Raw genomic sequence first — 15,299 nt, 5'->3', positions numbered from 1 at the left:
TCAAGTGGTAAAGATTCAGCATGAAAATCTCTACAATTTATGTTCAGTAACATTTTCACCTGAAATTGAAAATAAGCTCGAAATTCAAGAAAATATTATTGTTCAATTGCAAACTATTGGCAAATGTTGATTCTATTAAATGATTCACTATGAAGAGATAGCAGACCTCATGTGTCTCCAGCATTATTGTCCTGTCACCAGCTGACTCTGATCTTTGAATAGTAGACTTGAGATGCGCGGGAACACTGGCGTCGGGTTATCAATTTTCATAACGGCAAGGAAAGTTGTGTGAGTGCGCCACACCAGATTTTTGTGAATTGATGCATCATCACGTCTGAACTACTGAAATGATTATCATGAAATTTTGCATAGGCCTATTGAATCTATATTTACCGAAAATGGTTATAGGCCTATTTTAAGTTCTTCAAGATTTCAATAGTAAAGTTTTCTATTAGACCCTTGCGGAGCACGGGTCACCATTCCAGTATTTAATAATTGTCAGGATTCGGTGATGTATCACATTTTTCTACAGGTTATAAATATATTCAATTTTAGGATATATACTATTCAGGGGGAGTTCTTCTTCAGAATGTTCCTGTCAATGATTTCTATTTATAGCAGTGTATCATTTTCTATTACTGATTTTTTAATACTAAATATGTGATCCATATAGGGTGACTATTTTACAAAAATTTATAGTCTTTTGAATGCTCTCTAGCTAAAACATTTATTTCCAATATTTGACTCTATTAGTAGAGAATACACATTTCCATGAAGTGCTCATGATACATTGTGATACAACATTGGAAAATTGCTCTTACACAACTTACAGGGAAGAAAGGTATCAAACAAAAGTTCTACCACATTTCTTGTCTTGTTTTATTTTTACATCTATAAAAAATAAACATATACATCCAATTAAATTGACCGAACAATATCAAATAAGTTTGTCTCTAATAGATTTCATATGTACATAATTTTACTACCAGATTTGAGATCATTTCATGCACAGATATTATTGGAATATAATTCAATATCAATATATTGGTTGATTTCTAGCTACACGAATAGGCTATATTGGAAAACTGGAAAAGGTTTCAAGCAGTGATTTCTTGATATTGAGACGTCTAAGCAAGGAATTGTTTCGTTTAAAGTAGTATTTTAGGTTTGAAGTTTGAATAGAGCATGTAGACTATCATAACCGAGAAGGGATCGAACACGAAATAAAAAGAAGGAGACGGAATCCTCAATAGTTCAATCTCATTTATAATTGAAATATAAACCCTAATGAAACAAATCCTCGATGGCAAATGAGTATTATGGATTACTCAAGAAAAATACTTATCTCCGTTCTATTGAGGGTTCTATTCGAATTTTTAAGTAAAACAGTTTATTCTTCGAGCTGAATATTTTACATCAGAGTGAAAATGGCTTTCAAATAAATAAGCGATGCTTTTTATAATAGGTGAGTTCGAGAGTTCCAAGAAGCTACAAACTAGAAATCCATATTAAGAATAACATTGAATAAAACTCTTATTTGTAACATATCATGCAATTAATACGTTTGTAAACTAAATCACAATAACTCTTACAAAATCGTATTAAATTCTATTCAATATTCACATGAATTATCATTTCATCCAGTGATTGATAAGACTAGAATATTGGTCAATATGAAACGAAAACAAATTGATCATTGACAAAAATTGATAAAAAATAAGCATCGAGAAAATAGACTAGAACATCACAGCCATTAAAGGAGTCTAAATTATCTATTAAAAAATATGGAAAAAATATTGATGGGGAAGTAAAGCATTTAGTGAAAATTTTTAATAGAATAGGATAATGAAAGCTTGTGAATTTTAGGGTTATAAGCATGTCAACTCTCTCCAATAATTTTTTCTTATTGAACCGAATTCTTATGAAAGGGTGTTTATATTTGAACGTAATCTTTCTATCAAGTTCTGTGACAAAGATAGTTACTTTTGTCTATTAATGAAAAGTACACTTCAAAAAAATGTAGAATCATGTAGGATCTTGGGTACAGATGACAGAAAACGTTATATGAGACTCGTTTTGAGACAAAACATTTTTGTAATACGGTTAGGCAACTGAAGAAGGGCTTGAAGGCCTGGATAAAATGATGAGGATAGGAATCTGAAGAATAACAAGAGGAAATCAGGAACAATGAACTGGGCAGAGCCTGGATGAAGTGTTCTTTTATTTAATTATAATACTCTGTTATTTCTCATAAAACTGTCATAATATTTGAACTTTCAAATAATTTATTGTTGATAAATTTAAGTAGCATCTCAATTATCCTTAGCTTAAGAAGCTAAGAAGCTAGCTCAAGAAGACGAATACTAGATTTTACCACTGGAAAATGGTTTTGAACACGATCTACGAGAAGTTGAAGGTATTTGAATAGAATAATATTATGTGTGATAAACATAGATTCTAATCAAGAGGAGATCTTGAATCCACCACTTGATATACGGTGACAAAACTGTCTTTTAAAATGAATTATCCCTCCCTCATCAATGAAGAAGTAATTTTAATTCATTGACAATTAAGAAATTTTGGAAGAGCTAGGACCCATAAGGTATAGTATGCGAGTCAATTTTTCAATAGTTGTTTAACATTTTTCTATTCAAATTACCGTAAATAATAATTCTATGGAAAAAATAATTGCGCCAAGACTATTTAATTTTGTAGCAGTACAGTACTTCACATTAGCTGAAAGCTATTTCATGTCGATGTATTGAAGTAAAGGTCCCGTATTTTTGTAGGTGAACATCAAATAGCTTATTAACAACGAGAATGTACAGGGTGTTTAAATAATTCGTAGAAATATCCATTTCAAAACTGTCAAATGACAGTCATTACAGAGCGGAAAGAAATTTACGTCCGGTAATCATAGGTTTTAAAAAACAATAATTTATGAATGTATTCAATAAAAAGATCTAAGTATAACTAGATTTCTAAAATGTATTTCGAATAAATATTAATGATTTGTAACGATAACTTTATCCAAGTAAGCTATGCATTCCAAAGCAGTATTTCAAATAATCCTCAATCTATGAGGAGTAACAATAATTCCATCTAATTATCCAAATCTGTTAAGGATCGCTTAAGGGAAGAATGGTTGCGGACTGTAACCAGGGTTTTAAAATGGGCCTTTTGAGGAGTAACAATAATGAAAAATTAATTTCAAATCTGTCTAATAACTACATCTAATTATTCAAAACTGTTGAGAACTGCTAAAAAGAAGGGAGGGTTGCGGACTGTAACCAATGTTTTAAAATGGAACATTCAAGGAGTAACTAACAATAATTTAATATTAATTTGAAATCGGTCGAATGAGAACCACTAGAGATTGAAGGGTAAAAGCAGCCGGTAGCCAGGGGTTGGTGGGAGGAATGTGTTGAGGGTTGAATGAGTCTAGGCCATGTTAAGTGGAAGGGGGGCGGCGCGTCGCCTCCTTCCGGGTCCTGCGGCGTAGTTGGCCGCAGCCAGGCCCATCAGGTGTTTGGCGGCCTGCGAACCGGAGAAGCCGCGGCTCAGACCCAGGTCCAGGCCACGTTTCGAGCTGCAACAGAACCACAATATCACCATACAAATAGAAATTGCTCTATTGACAACGACATTTCTAACAAGTCAAAGTGAAATCAAGCTTTTCCATTAATTACATTTTATTATAATATTATATAATTTTCTATCAATTGCTAGAATCTTAACATCATATTAAATCGAACAATTGGAAAATGTTCAACGTCATATCCAAACTTTCAAAAATACAAAAACTACAAATCGTTTAGAAATGAAGTTTTTGAGAAGTTAGCACATTTAGAAGTAGTACAGTAAAAAGTCAGCTTCAATACAAAGATAATCACACACTTTATAGAATCTGTCTAGTCTATATTTTTACTGTAAAACAATTTTCAAATAGTGGAACAATGCTGTTAAATTGAGTAAATTGGATCGGAATATTGGAAATGACAGATGATTCAATGAATTATTTATTCATAGTACAATAAAGGATATTGATGGTGTTCCTGAAATGTCACGAAATAGTACCCGATACTGTGATGACTTCTATAATTATTAAAGTTGAGGGTTGGTGATTGATCCATGTAATAAATTTGTAAACCAAAAAAATATCTCAACTCAAAATCACTCATCGTCTGTTGAAACTAAGATTTTCAGGGCGTTGAACAATGCCTCCATCTCATCTCATCTCTATTTTGTATGCTAAATTACTTCTTGATAAAGAGCTATGCAATAAATACTGATCAGCAGTGCAATAAGAATGCTACTTTTAACATTCCAATCCCAGTAACTTGTCAAACTAGTCACTCAAATTTCAATCATGAAACACTATTGCCACTTTGAAAATCATAAAACGTTCACTGATCAGAGGAGAATTCACTCGCATCCACTTCTTCAGCCTCCTTGCACTCAATGTTTGTGATTCGATTTATAGGTCTTTAGAGTTGTGAATTAGCTAGTAAAAACATAAAGAACTTTAATGCAGTATAATGATAAAACTGTAAGAAAAACATGTTTATTGTGAACCATTAAGTTTTATGTACGTATTCAATTATTTCTATTTGCAACGCACTTAATAGAATTCCCATATCAGTTTTATGGTTTCGATATTCAACAAACTTGATTTCTGAGCGGAAACAATTAGGTTAAAGAAAAAAAATATTTCAAGAAAAAATTTCCATGTGAATTGCATACTGATTGATCAATTAAATACCTGTAAGATAGCATCTAGCCTGCATCAATAATTACAGCATTTGAAATGTAAATGCAGCCCTGCTCAGTTTTATATCTTCTTTCAATTTCAATGCGACTAATTTATAATAGTAACTTGGTGTACACTGTAATTAATAATGAGCATCAATTGGAGTTGTAAAATTATGTTCTCGATTTAAATGGGATGTTCTTGCATTAATAGTTTTCTCTGACCGCGAACATACAAGCAATTTGTAAGCGTCAGTGAGAGAAATCCTCCGTAAACTGTTACTCTGATTATACATTTTTCGATTAGTATTTCCAATATTTAGTATTTCAGTGACAATACCTTCACACTTTTTTCATAATATGTTATTCATCCAAAATACTACCTTTCAAAGTACTTGGCTGTATTCAAATCACAATTATATAAGAAAGTAGAGCTACGATAGAATCTTTTGAAGTCTCCGCTTCACACGACAGTTCGAACAAATAGTTTAATGGCTTCATTCTTATCCTACTTAATGATTGCAAACTAGTTAGAATCCCCGTACACCAGACCCTCAAGCCCTCAAATGATTCGAAACATTCAACAATGAATCCATTTCAATAAAATACATTATTTTTAGTTCCAGTTCAGTGGTTGAGTAGTTTCAGATTAGTGATTCATTTCTTCTTAGGAACTTCATATATCTACTACAGTCTCTCATGCAATCCTACGCCTTTGAATTACTCAGTATAATATACAATACTGTTCTCGGAAAGAAATGCTGTACAGCAGATAGGAAACAGGGAGAAAGCCTTGTGCACTTGATCATGTCCCCAGCACTGTAGTGTAGGCCTACATCTCTACATCGAAACAATTTTCTTTCTTCTCTCTCCACCATCCTCTACCTTTTACCTCATCCTTTTACCTCTTTCTTTCACTCCTCTTCTATTCTCTACTTCTCTTTTTCCTTCTTCTTTCTCTTTTACGTCTTCCTTCCCCCTTCCTTCCCTCCTTCTTTATCCTCTCCTCCATTCTTTCTTCCGTTAAACATCCATGATTTATGCGTTCATTTCCGACATTCTCTCTATTACCGGAGCTCGTTGGAGCAGAAATCAGGAAGTGGGGAAAAGTGGAAACAGGTAGTGTGTGTGTTGTAGTAGGTTCGCTTCAAGTCGAGTCACAGTAGAAGCAGCCATGTTTGCTATGCCCGCCATATGTGAACTCTCCAAATGACAAAAAAAATCGCAAGAATTTTCTGACATTTTCATTCTTATTCTAAGAAATGTTGCTCCTGCCTGCACCCCAATTCGGGTGTGCTTCTATACGATTCTTAATAAGAAGCATGATTGTCATATTACTTACATAGTACCTAGAAGGCAATATCAAAGTTCTCTTGCAAGTATTGCAGCGCTTACTCACTGAGAAATACATGCTACCATCATGATTGTCAAATATGTTCCTTATATGAATTCATGACTGAAAGGTCAGAGTGGAATGAAAATCCTCATAGTGAAATTAGGAAAAAATAGAATCATTGTGAGATATTTGGCTTCAGAGACTCCAGGACTTGGAAATTTCAGAGTGGAAGGAACGTTTTTGGGTTAAAATCGGGCCGATTAGAATTTTTACCAAAATGCTAAGAACAATTTAAAAATGTGCTCATGCACGAAACAAGTACTTGATATTGTGGAAATAGAACAAGTACTTGAGAGAGTTTTCAGAAATGCCCATCAAATGTATTTCAAGAATGAAAACTACGCCTCTACAATAAGAATACTATATGTACGTAGTTTTGTTCCTTTTTCCTTCCATTCTGTAATTTGAACTTTCCATTTATGACTATATGAAGGAAAGAAATATGTTAATAATATCAAGTTAATAGTATGTTCCGATGAATAATCGTTCGATGTTTTAATCAGAATGTTAACCGAAAACGTGAGCAAAATAGTATAATGTGAGTATAGTGGATATTTTCTAAAGTATGAGATGACTTAATTTTGTTTGAGAGGTGCAGTTTTCGAGAGGAAGCAAAGGGCCCAAGCTATGTACCTAGTTGCTAGTGACTACGCTGAGAGATAAACATCAGTTACTAGCTTTTTAACCAACGATAAATTTCACTAATGATGCACATTTGCTAGGTGCAGACCCCCGCTTATACATTTTCACACTTCTTGCCCGACTATAACAAACTGAAGCTGACACTTTAATTGTACATAATCTTATCCTGTCTTGTTAGCAACTATAATTATTCCAGTTCTTGTAGACACTGACAACAGAACGGTTGTTTGCGTTTTATTTTTTCGACCTGATTTGAATAAGTAATGCTTGTTTGTATGGTTTGCTCTGCTCACTTGAAACTGAAAAGTAACCACATTGAACTTGTTCAAGTTCGTTCAATTTAAGATCTGACTGAAGATTTGAGCACTTTGATAAACAAAAATGACTATTATAGTGTCATTGATAGAGGTATTTTCTATATTTATCTTTGTTTGTGACATCTATAGTCGTTTGTTATGCTATACTATGTTGAAGGATAAACTTCAGTATATAAATGTATCTGTATTTTAGTTCCTCAAGTACCTGAATTATCCACTTTCCCATTCAATTTATCAAAAGCAACATCCTTTACTATCAATCCGATTGAACATTGACTATTTTCTGATGTCCTCATACCATTCAAATTGAAACCGACTTGATTCAAATACTATAATCGTTGTATGCTCTTAATCAAACATTATTGCCTTGAGAATAGACTAGATAGAAACAATCCAGACTAGAACGTTTCTCAAATGTTCTGATTTGATGAAGTCAATTAGAGGCTGCTATTTCTATCCCCATTGTTGTTGCTATCTATATCTATGACATTTGATATTTCGAGCTCCAAGAGACTAAGTGACATCTGCAAGAACTCTAAGTGCTTTATCATATCCAAATGTTATGGAATTCCCTGCTATGACAATATTCGAGACACTTCATGTTCGTTGACAAAAATAGACACTACTGAATACAACTTGGTAGGCGGTAGAACAGTTTAGTTTAGAATGGGAATAATTTTAAAATACAGGATTCGATACATGAGGATGTATTATGATTTGATAGTATAATTCAATTTGAAATTAATGTGAATGAAATTTCGTAGCTTCTTAACATTTCAGTCTCGCAATAAATAAATCTATATGGAGATCGTTTAGTAGTGGATGAAGCTTAGTTTGATAATGTGTAGGAGTTTAGTTTAATATTTATTTTCTCAAAAATCACACTACATATTATACTCAAGTTTGTAGTACAGTGTAGTTTAGTTTTGGTATTAGCAATATAAGATGGTGTAATATGGTGTAGTGAAAACCACCTCCTTACCTCACAAAAAGACGTTATTTTCAATAAATTTCCGTAAGCAGTACTTTTTCTAAAGTACTAAACAAGTTCAATATTAAATTCGTCTTGATGTGTTAGTACAACTACTTCCTTTCATTGCTTCTCATAAACCTCTCTTATGGATCGCACTGTATCCTGAATAAACAGAAAAAAGGTCCAGCTTCCAAATATATAACTTGTCAATTATGACATTTTTTTAAATTTCTTCCCATTCCAAACTAAACTGTTCTACCGCCTACCGCTACCAAGTTGTATTCAGTGGTGTCTATTTTTGTCAACGAACATGAAGTGTCTCGAATATTGTCATAGCAGGGAATTCCATAACATTTGGATATGATAATGCACTTAGAGTTCTTGCAGATGTCACTTAGTTTAGTACTTGTTTCCGTATCCAGTACTAATGTCTCATTATTGTTTCATATTATTCATTAACCAGTTGAAAATGAGAAAAGCAGCCAAGGATTTCACACAAACCTTTACTCAGTTGCTTGAATTCACGGAAGTTTCTTACAGCTGTAAGTCCGTGATTGAAGAAACAATCCCAGAATCCTGATCTCCGAATAATAAATTCTTGTCAGGCAGTGGGTTATCAAATTATGGGGTAAGGAAAAACATTGAAGAACATAAAATGTGTGAATGCACTTTTATAGGGAAAAGAATTTTGTAGCTTTCAGTTCATTTTTAGTTTCAAATCTGCTACTGAATTTGTTTATAAATACCGTACCTGTGAGGGCTTTTTATTCACTTTATTTGCTAGTAAGGTGATTTCAGTGATTGAATCTCGAATAATTTTCGACACAGACTATTGATTGGCCTCCCAGTTTTAAAAAAAAGTTTGATTGAAAGTTCTATTGGAATTTCTGTGTTCAACTACAAAGATATACGACAGTTTCAAAGTAATTAATTCAACGCCAGTAAGACATAGGTAATATAAAACTACACATGTCTCATTGTTTATTACGGTATGACGTAACCATCTTATTTGCATGAAGTGCTCGAATACAGTACTCTAGTTGTCTATTCGTACAATAATAATTCAAGATACGCTGACGGCTCGAGCAAGCGTAGGAGTAGACAAATAGTTGGCCGAGAAAAGTTGTTTTTCGTGTTTTCGCAGCGTTTAAATTATCACGGTAGCTCGTAGCCTCAGTGTCTATCATTTGCCAGTCATATTTTGCAGGTAATAAGTTGTGCTTTGCCGAGTTCGTTGACTTCTCGAGTAGGCAAGCAAAGGCACGCGACCTGCAGGAGTACTCCAATCAATCTTGGCATTGCAGCATTGCCAGTGGCTCGGTCTGCAATATTGCTTGATGTCCAATTCCCAAATTTAGAATTCTACTTCTCTGGTTTTACTAGGATAGGAATGCTATACTAGGAGCTGAGAGGGAAGGAAATTATCAAATTACTAAGAAAAATGTCATAATTGACAAGTTATATATTTGGAAGCTGGACCTTTTTTCTGTTTATTCAGGATACAGTGCGATCCATAAGAGAGGTTTATGAGAAGCAATGAAAGGAAGTAGTTGTACTATCACATCAAGACGATTTTAATATTGAACTTGTTTAGCGCTAAAAAATAAGAAAGATCTACCAGTTATTGTCAGAAAATAGCTTTATTAATTTTCTTCAACTCTTCCCAACTTTAAATTATTCTATTACTTGTATTGAATTGAATTGAATTTATAGCTAAAATTACAAATATTAAATATTATTTATTATTTATATTTAATTATTTAATATTGCTCCCTATTATAATGGTACGTGAACACTAATTCGATATCGAGAAGGGGTATTTATAATGTTTCTTTTCTGAAAATGAAAAATAAACAATAGGCATTCCAATCTAAGACTGTTTTCTTCTCTATTATTCATACCATTATAAAATCTATAAATGACCTTATTGTTATTGTTCACAAGTTATTGAAATTAATTCGAAATTGAATTATTGCTTTATTGGCAAGCAATAGTCATTGACATGCATTGCATCATCACTCAATTTAGAATTTATGATCAAATAGATATTTCTAATACAGTATATCATTTATCTATTTAAGCATGTCTACTTCAGAATTCAGATTGGGCCAAATAATTTTTCCTGGGTGGTAATATACATGCAGGGCAATTCAGTGGAAATGAGTGGAAAATGGTTCAAGTCTGGTATCTATTCACCCATTCCATCCAGTCAAGAATCATCCGATTCACTGATATAGGCTCCACATACGTTTTATTGGGATAGGCTATTCCAAGTTCATAGATGTCTACGGTTAAGAATCAGCCATCTACTATTATAGCACACCACATATAGGCTCCACACATGTGGGCTGTATATACGTAGATGATGATAGCTGGGCCCGGGCCATCCATCACATTTTAGAGGCAATGAATTATTTATTGCTTGAGAACTGTCGAAGCTCAATAGTGGTGTAGCCTATACAAGCCGAGCTGCCAGCGATATACTCCATTGAATAGCTAGTCAAATAATGCAATGACGGCGAATGATGCATCTATCACACTTAGCAAGCCATTCAATAATTACTGCCAAACATCAATACGGGCCTACGCTTTATTTTCGCTGTTGAAATTGCGATAGGCTGACAAAGAGGAGGGCCGTCGGCTGTTGGGGGGGACGTCTGTTTCAATGGTACTTGATCCTAATGAGTGAGGAATAAAGATGAATGCTCTGGTAATATCATGATATCTAAAATAAAAGGCATGCAATATTAGTTAATGCTAGAGTTTATGAATGACGGTGGTAACTATTATATTGATCAATTCATCCTTTTCGACTACGATACTGTGTTCTCAATGTAGTGTAAATATCTTTCCTTTTGCTGTTTACAAAATGTGTGTAGGCCTACATGATAGTCAGCGTCTACAATGTAATGACAGTTTTCACACACCGATTTTCGCCAACACGATAGGTTGCCTTCCAATATATTAATGACTTCCAATTAACTGGTTGAGTTGGCGTACCGTGGTATAGGTCAGCCAATCGGAGATTAAACATCAAAATTCAAGTCGTGAATTATTTCAAGTCTCCTTCCAATGAGTCTTTTCATGTTATATTAGCTGTATCGTCTGAGAAATATAAACCATAATATCCACTCAACTAATAAACTGCAACCCTCAACATATTAAAATTCGTGTTTGCAATGATTTCAATTTGCAATTCGGGTCGTGTTAGCGATGGGAAGTCTAAATATTAGCAGGTATCACGGACAAGACAAGCTTCTTGAATACGTAGGTACTTTACAAAACTTAAACGAAAATTTGATACAGAACTTTATCCTCAAATTCCTGCAAATAAGTATATGCATGAACCTGAGCCTTATAAGCACTAGGTACTGAAATTATAGTACTATAAGTAGTATGGTACTGTTTGAGCTCTATAATTGATTCAATATCATAGTGTATGAATAATACCATAGAGAAAAAATAGCATAAGTAGATATCCCATGATATAGGGCGTTTATGTCCCAGCTTTTACTGTTATCTCAAGCCGATAGTCCATGTAGTTCTTTCTCGTGAAGCTGTGTGACGCTGGTAGTCTTTCATATTGTGCCGTTCATACACTATCACCCCAACAAAACAGTACAAATCGACAATAATCGACAGTAATCGGCTTGAGATAACAGTAAAAGTTGCGACATAAACGCCCTATATCATGGGATATCTACTTATGCTATTTTTTCTCTATAATAATGCATAACTAGGAAAATGCTTATTGACCTACTTCATCAAAATTGCAGCACATTTTTAGTGGAAAGTTCAATAAAACTGTTAGTGACACTACTGTAACCGTAACGCCTACATACTCGTTCTGTTGAATATCACATTCACATTGAAAGCCTTCTACTAATCAGAGTGCACATATAGAATTGAATTCACACTGATTGGCGCAAAGGTTGGATAACGAGAAAAGTCACAAAACGTTTCGATTCCTGATATCTTACGTGACTGGAGTTTAATTGAAGTGAATAACAGGGAAAGGCTGACTAGGCGGGATTCGCCTAGATGAGTGCAAAGTTCTCAGCTAACTTGTCGCAGTTACAAACTTTTGTGTGGGTGGAAAGACGTAACAATTTTCACCTTAAATTTTTATCAGAAATTGTTAGTCTCAGAACGTACATTTCCCTGCCCCCCCCCACCTAGCCCAATGGCGATTTGAGCATAACACATCGTTTGTGCACAAATGTGCTCAAATCGCCATTGGGCTTGGTGGTGGGGGGGGGGTGCAGGGAAATGTACGTTGGTCTCAGATATAGTTGAGGTTCACCAGAAAAGTGTGAGTGTGTCTGATCTTGATATTGTCGATTCCTGTCTCCCGTTTTGGAAACTTTCTTAGTAGCGTGGACCGTGAAAATTTGAAAAATATCCATTTGGATACTATGACAAGATTCAATTGAGAGGTAACTTCAAAAGAAGTGTCTCAATACAATATTATTGATTCTATTTGAATGTTGTTTTTCGACTAGAATAGAAACTCAGATGGAAAATTTTATAGAAATCGCAGTTTAATCAACTACTGGGATATTATTACTTTATAATTATTTCAAATATCCAATGAAAGCTATAATAAATAGGGAATCGAACCAGGGTCTGAGTGCAATTTTTTAATAGTTTCATAATTTTAATTTATTCTTGCTATTTAGTTATTTGGTCAATTGCAGTCCTTAGTTCTATCCACATAGTTTTAATTTGATATTTGGAATAATTATTACAGAGTAAAAATAACTCAGTTCGATTGGGAAAATAAATCATCAATGACCTCACAAGTAAAGTGGTTGACAAAGACACTTCAGAGAATCATCCTTCTCAATATCTGAGCAGTAATCAATGGTTTATGTGATCATCATTCCCAGCAGAAAAAGTTCATGGGTTGAAAGATGTGTAATTCATGTGTTTCTTATTGTTTAAAAATATTAGTAAAACTACTTGGAACCACTACGGAAATGTGGATGCAGTCTTTCTATATCTTATGATTTTGTTTACAAGTTGAAATGATTTTGTCTGCGTATGAAATCATTCAGTATCCAATACATTGAAAATCAAGATCAGATATAAAGAAAATAAAATAATTAAAGAAATAAAAGAAATAAAACAAATCAAGATTAGAGTTTAACTCTTTGGCTGTTGAATGTGATGGGAGACATCAGGTGTGGTGAACATTTATTTTCGGACTCCACCGAAGGTAGAGTAGCCAAGTCGTTAGATGCGAAATGACTATTGCAAACCATTTTAATTGCTTGATTTGTGGATATGAGTGTTAGTTATTTGCGGAGTGATAACTTTGTACTTGAGCGATAGCACTCCTCTAATGCAATGTGATTTCATCGGTTCATCAAGCTATTTATAACGAATCACTAAAGAATGAGTTGTTAAGTGGAATAACGACTAATAAACTTTGTATGAATTTTAGTTCGTAGAGTGGGATCTCATTCATAAGTAAGTTGCTGCTTTCAAGCACCTGCCATATATTTCTTGCTGGGCTGGATTTGCCAAAACGTCACAACATTGATCGTTTTAATATAGAAAATTGTGTTAAAAACCACCACTATGCATAATCGTCAAGCTGAATTTTATTACGACGTGGACTATTCAATAGATCTATTCAATAATGCGAAACACTTGATTTTCAGCCCTTATTCTCTTTTCTTATACTTCATTCCTTATCCTCAATTATTTCACTCCTCAGATTCTCCTATTCCCACTTCTCACTTTTTTGTGATTGTTATACTCTATTTGTTATACTTCTTCCAGGTTTGTTATACTATTTCTTCCAGGTACAGTATTCATTTTTCTACAACTAACAATCGCGTACAGAATTCCGATGTACTTTGAAACTTTAGTTTTCTAACGACAATATTACTCTAATGTACAAAAAATCCTTATAAAATACTACTTATGACATTTGAATTGATGTCAATTATGAATGAATTTTCATAAACCCCCTTGAACAACCAAGTTCCCAAGTTTTAATCATCTAATCACTAGTTTCAACTTACTCACATAAATCTTATAAAGGCAGTTATTGTGAAAAGAACTTGATACATTGAAAGCAGTTTCACACAATCACAGATACTGTCTATCAGTGAAAAAGAGTCAACTGGCAAACAACAAAGGACTGCCGGCTGACTTTGGGCAGAAGTGCAACTCAACTGCAAGATATATTGCCGGCGCTTGAGTACGAAAAGCAAAAGCCGAGCACAGTGAGTGCTCAAGAAAGCTGGTCTGGATTCGAGCCTCGTATTCTGTCCGTCCCGTCCCCGTCCTGTCCGTACTCGAGCGTCTCGTTCAGGAGTTGAGTGTGAAGTGGTTGCTGCTTTCAACGATCTAACGACCTGGCTTTCACCTAGCACCATGTTCTTGATTTACTCATTGTTGGCCTTCCCTCCTCCACCTTTCAACACTTCTCTCCTTACTATTAAATTTTGCCCGCTCATTTGTTTGTGTCCGTTGAAGATTTTCCCCTCCCTTCCATCAGTTCTGAGGTCCAGCTATATTCAATGAGGGATGATTAAGAACAAATGAATATAAGAGAATAAATATTTTTCACCATTTCATTTTTTTATTGCTTCATTTGGTGGTTTAATACTCTTATATTGCCAATAAACTCTCTATTAAGAGCGAGAAACGCTTCTATGACTGGTCTCTCATAGAAGTTAGGGCATAATATTAAGCCAAATTAGCCCCAAAATTCTTTGATGAGAGCCACTGATTGCATTATAATATTTTATATCAATGTAGAAAGCAATAAATCATACCGGAAGATATATTCACACATATAATTATGTGCAAGTGCACTTGAGATCATGCATGACCAAGCGTGCCGGTGAGGGTGGTCACTAACGACTTGACATGCATGATGAACAGGTGTGTACACACAGAATTTTGTACACAAAAGTTTTTTAGGTTAGGTTTTTGTATCTTCGATTTGTTTGTTGTTTATTTTTCCTTCACTAGTCTATTCGAGGTTAACTTATTTTTGTATTATTATAATTTTTAATTGTTTGGTGGTTTTTTATTGTTATTGGTTTCTATTTAATGTTAAAATCCTCTTGCTGTTGACAAAACATGCATAATGTGTGTGTGTGTGCATTATGAACATGCATGTACACACATGTCCTGCCGTTAGTGGCCAGCCAGAGAAACAAAATATATGAGAAGAGCAGTAGAACACTCACACTGTACGTGT

The 15,299-nt window shown here is 34.2% G+C and overlaps 1 protein-coding gene across 1 annotated transcript in view; it reads right to left on the bottom strand.

Moving 5' to 3' along the window:
• Positions 1 to 708: 708 nt before the first annotated feature.
• Positions 709 to 15,299, bottom strand: part of LOC111052788 (diuretic hormone class 2) — a 117,413-nt gene continuing 102,822 nt past the window's right edge. The window contains exon 4 of the mRNA XM_039432726.1: positions 709 to 3,589. Coding sequence (XP_039288660.1) covers positions 3,442 to 3,589 — 148 coding nt within the window. The 3' untranslated portion in view covers positions 709 to 3,441. The remainder of the gene's footprint in view (positions 3,590 to 15,299) is intronic.

Source organism: Nilaparvata lugens, chromosome 7 (assembly GCF_014356525.2).
Source record: "Nilaparvata lugens isolate BPH chromosome 7, ASM1435652v1, whole genome shotgun sequence".
NCBI classification, from domain to species: domain Eukaryota; kingdom Metazoa; phylum Arthropoda; class Insecta; order Hemiptera; family Delphacidae; genus Nilaparvata; species Nilaparvata lugens.
The sequence above is the reverse complement of the archived record's forward strand: the minus strand, read 5'-3'. Positions and strand labels throughout refer to the sequence as shown.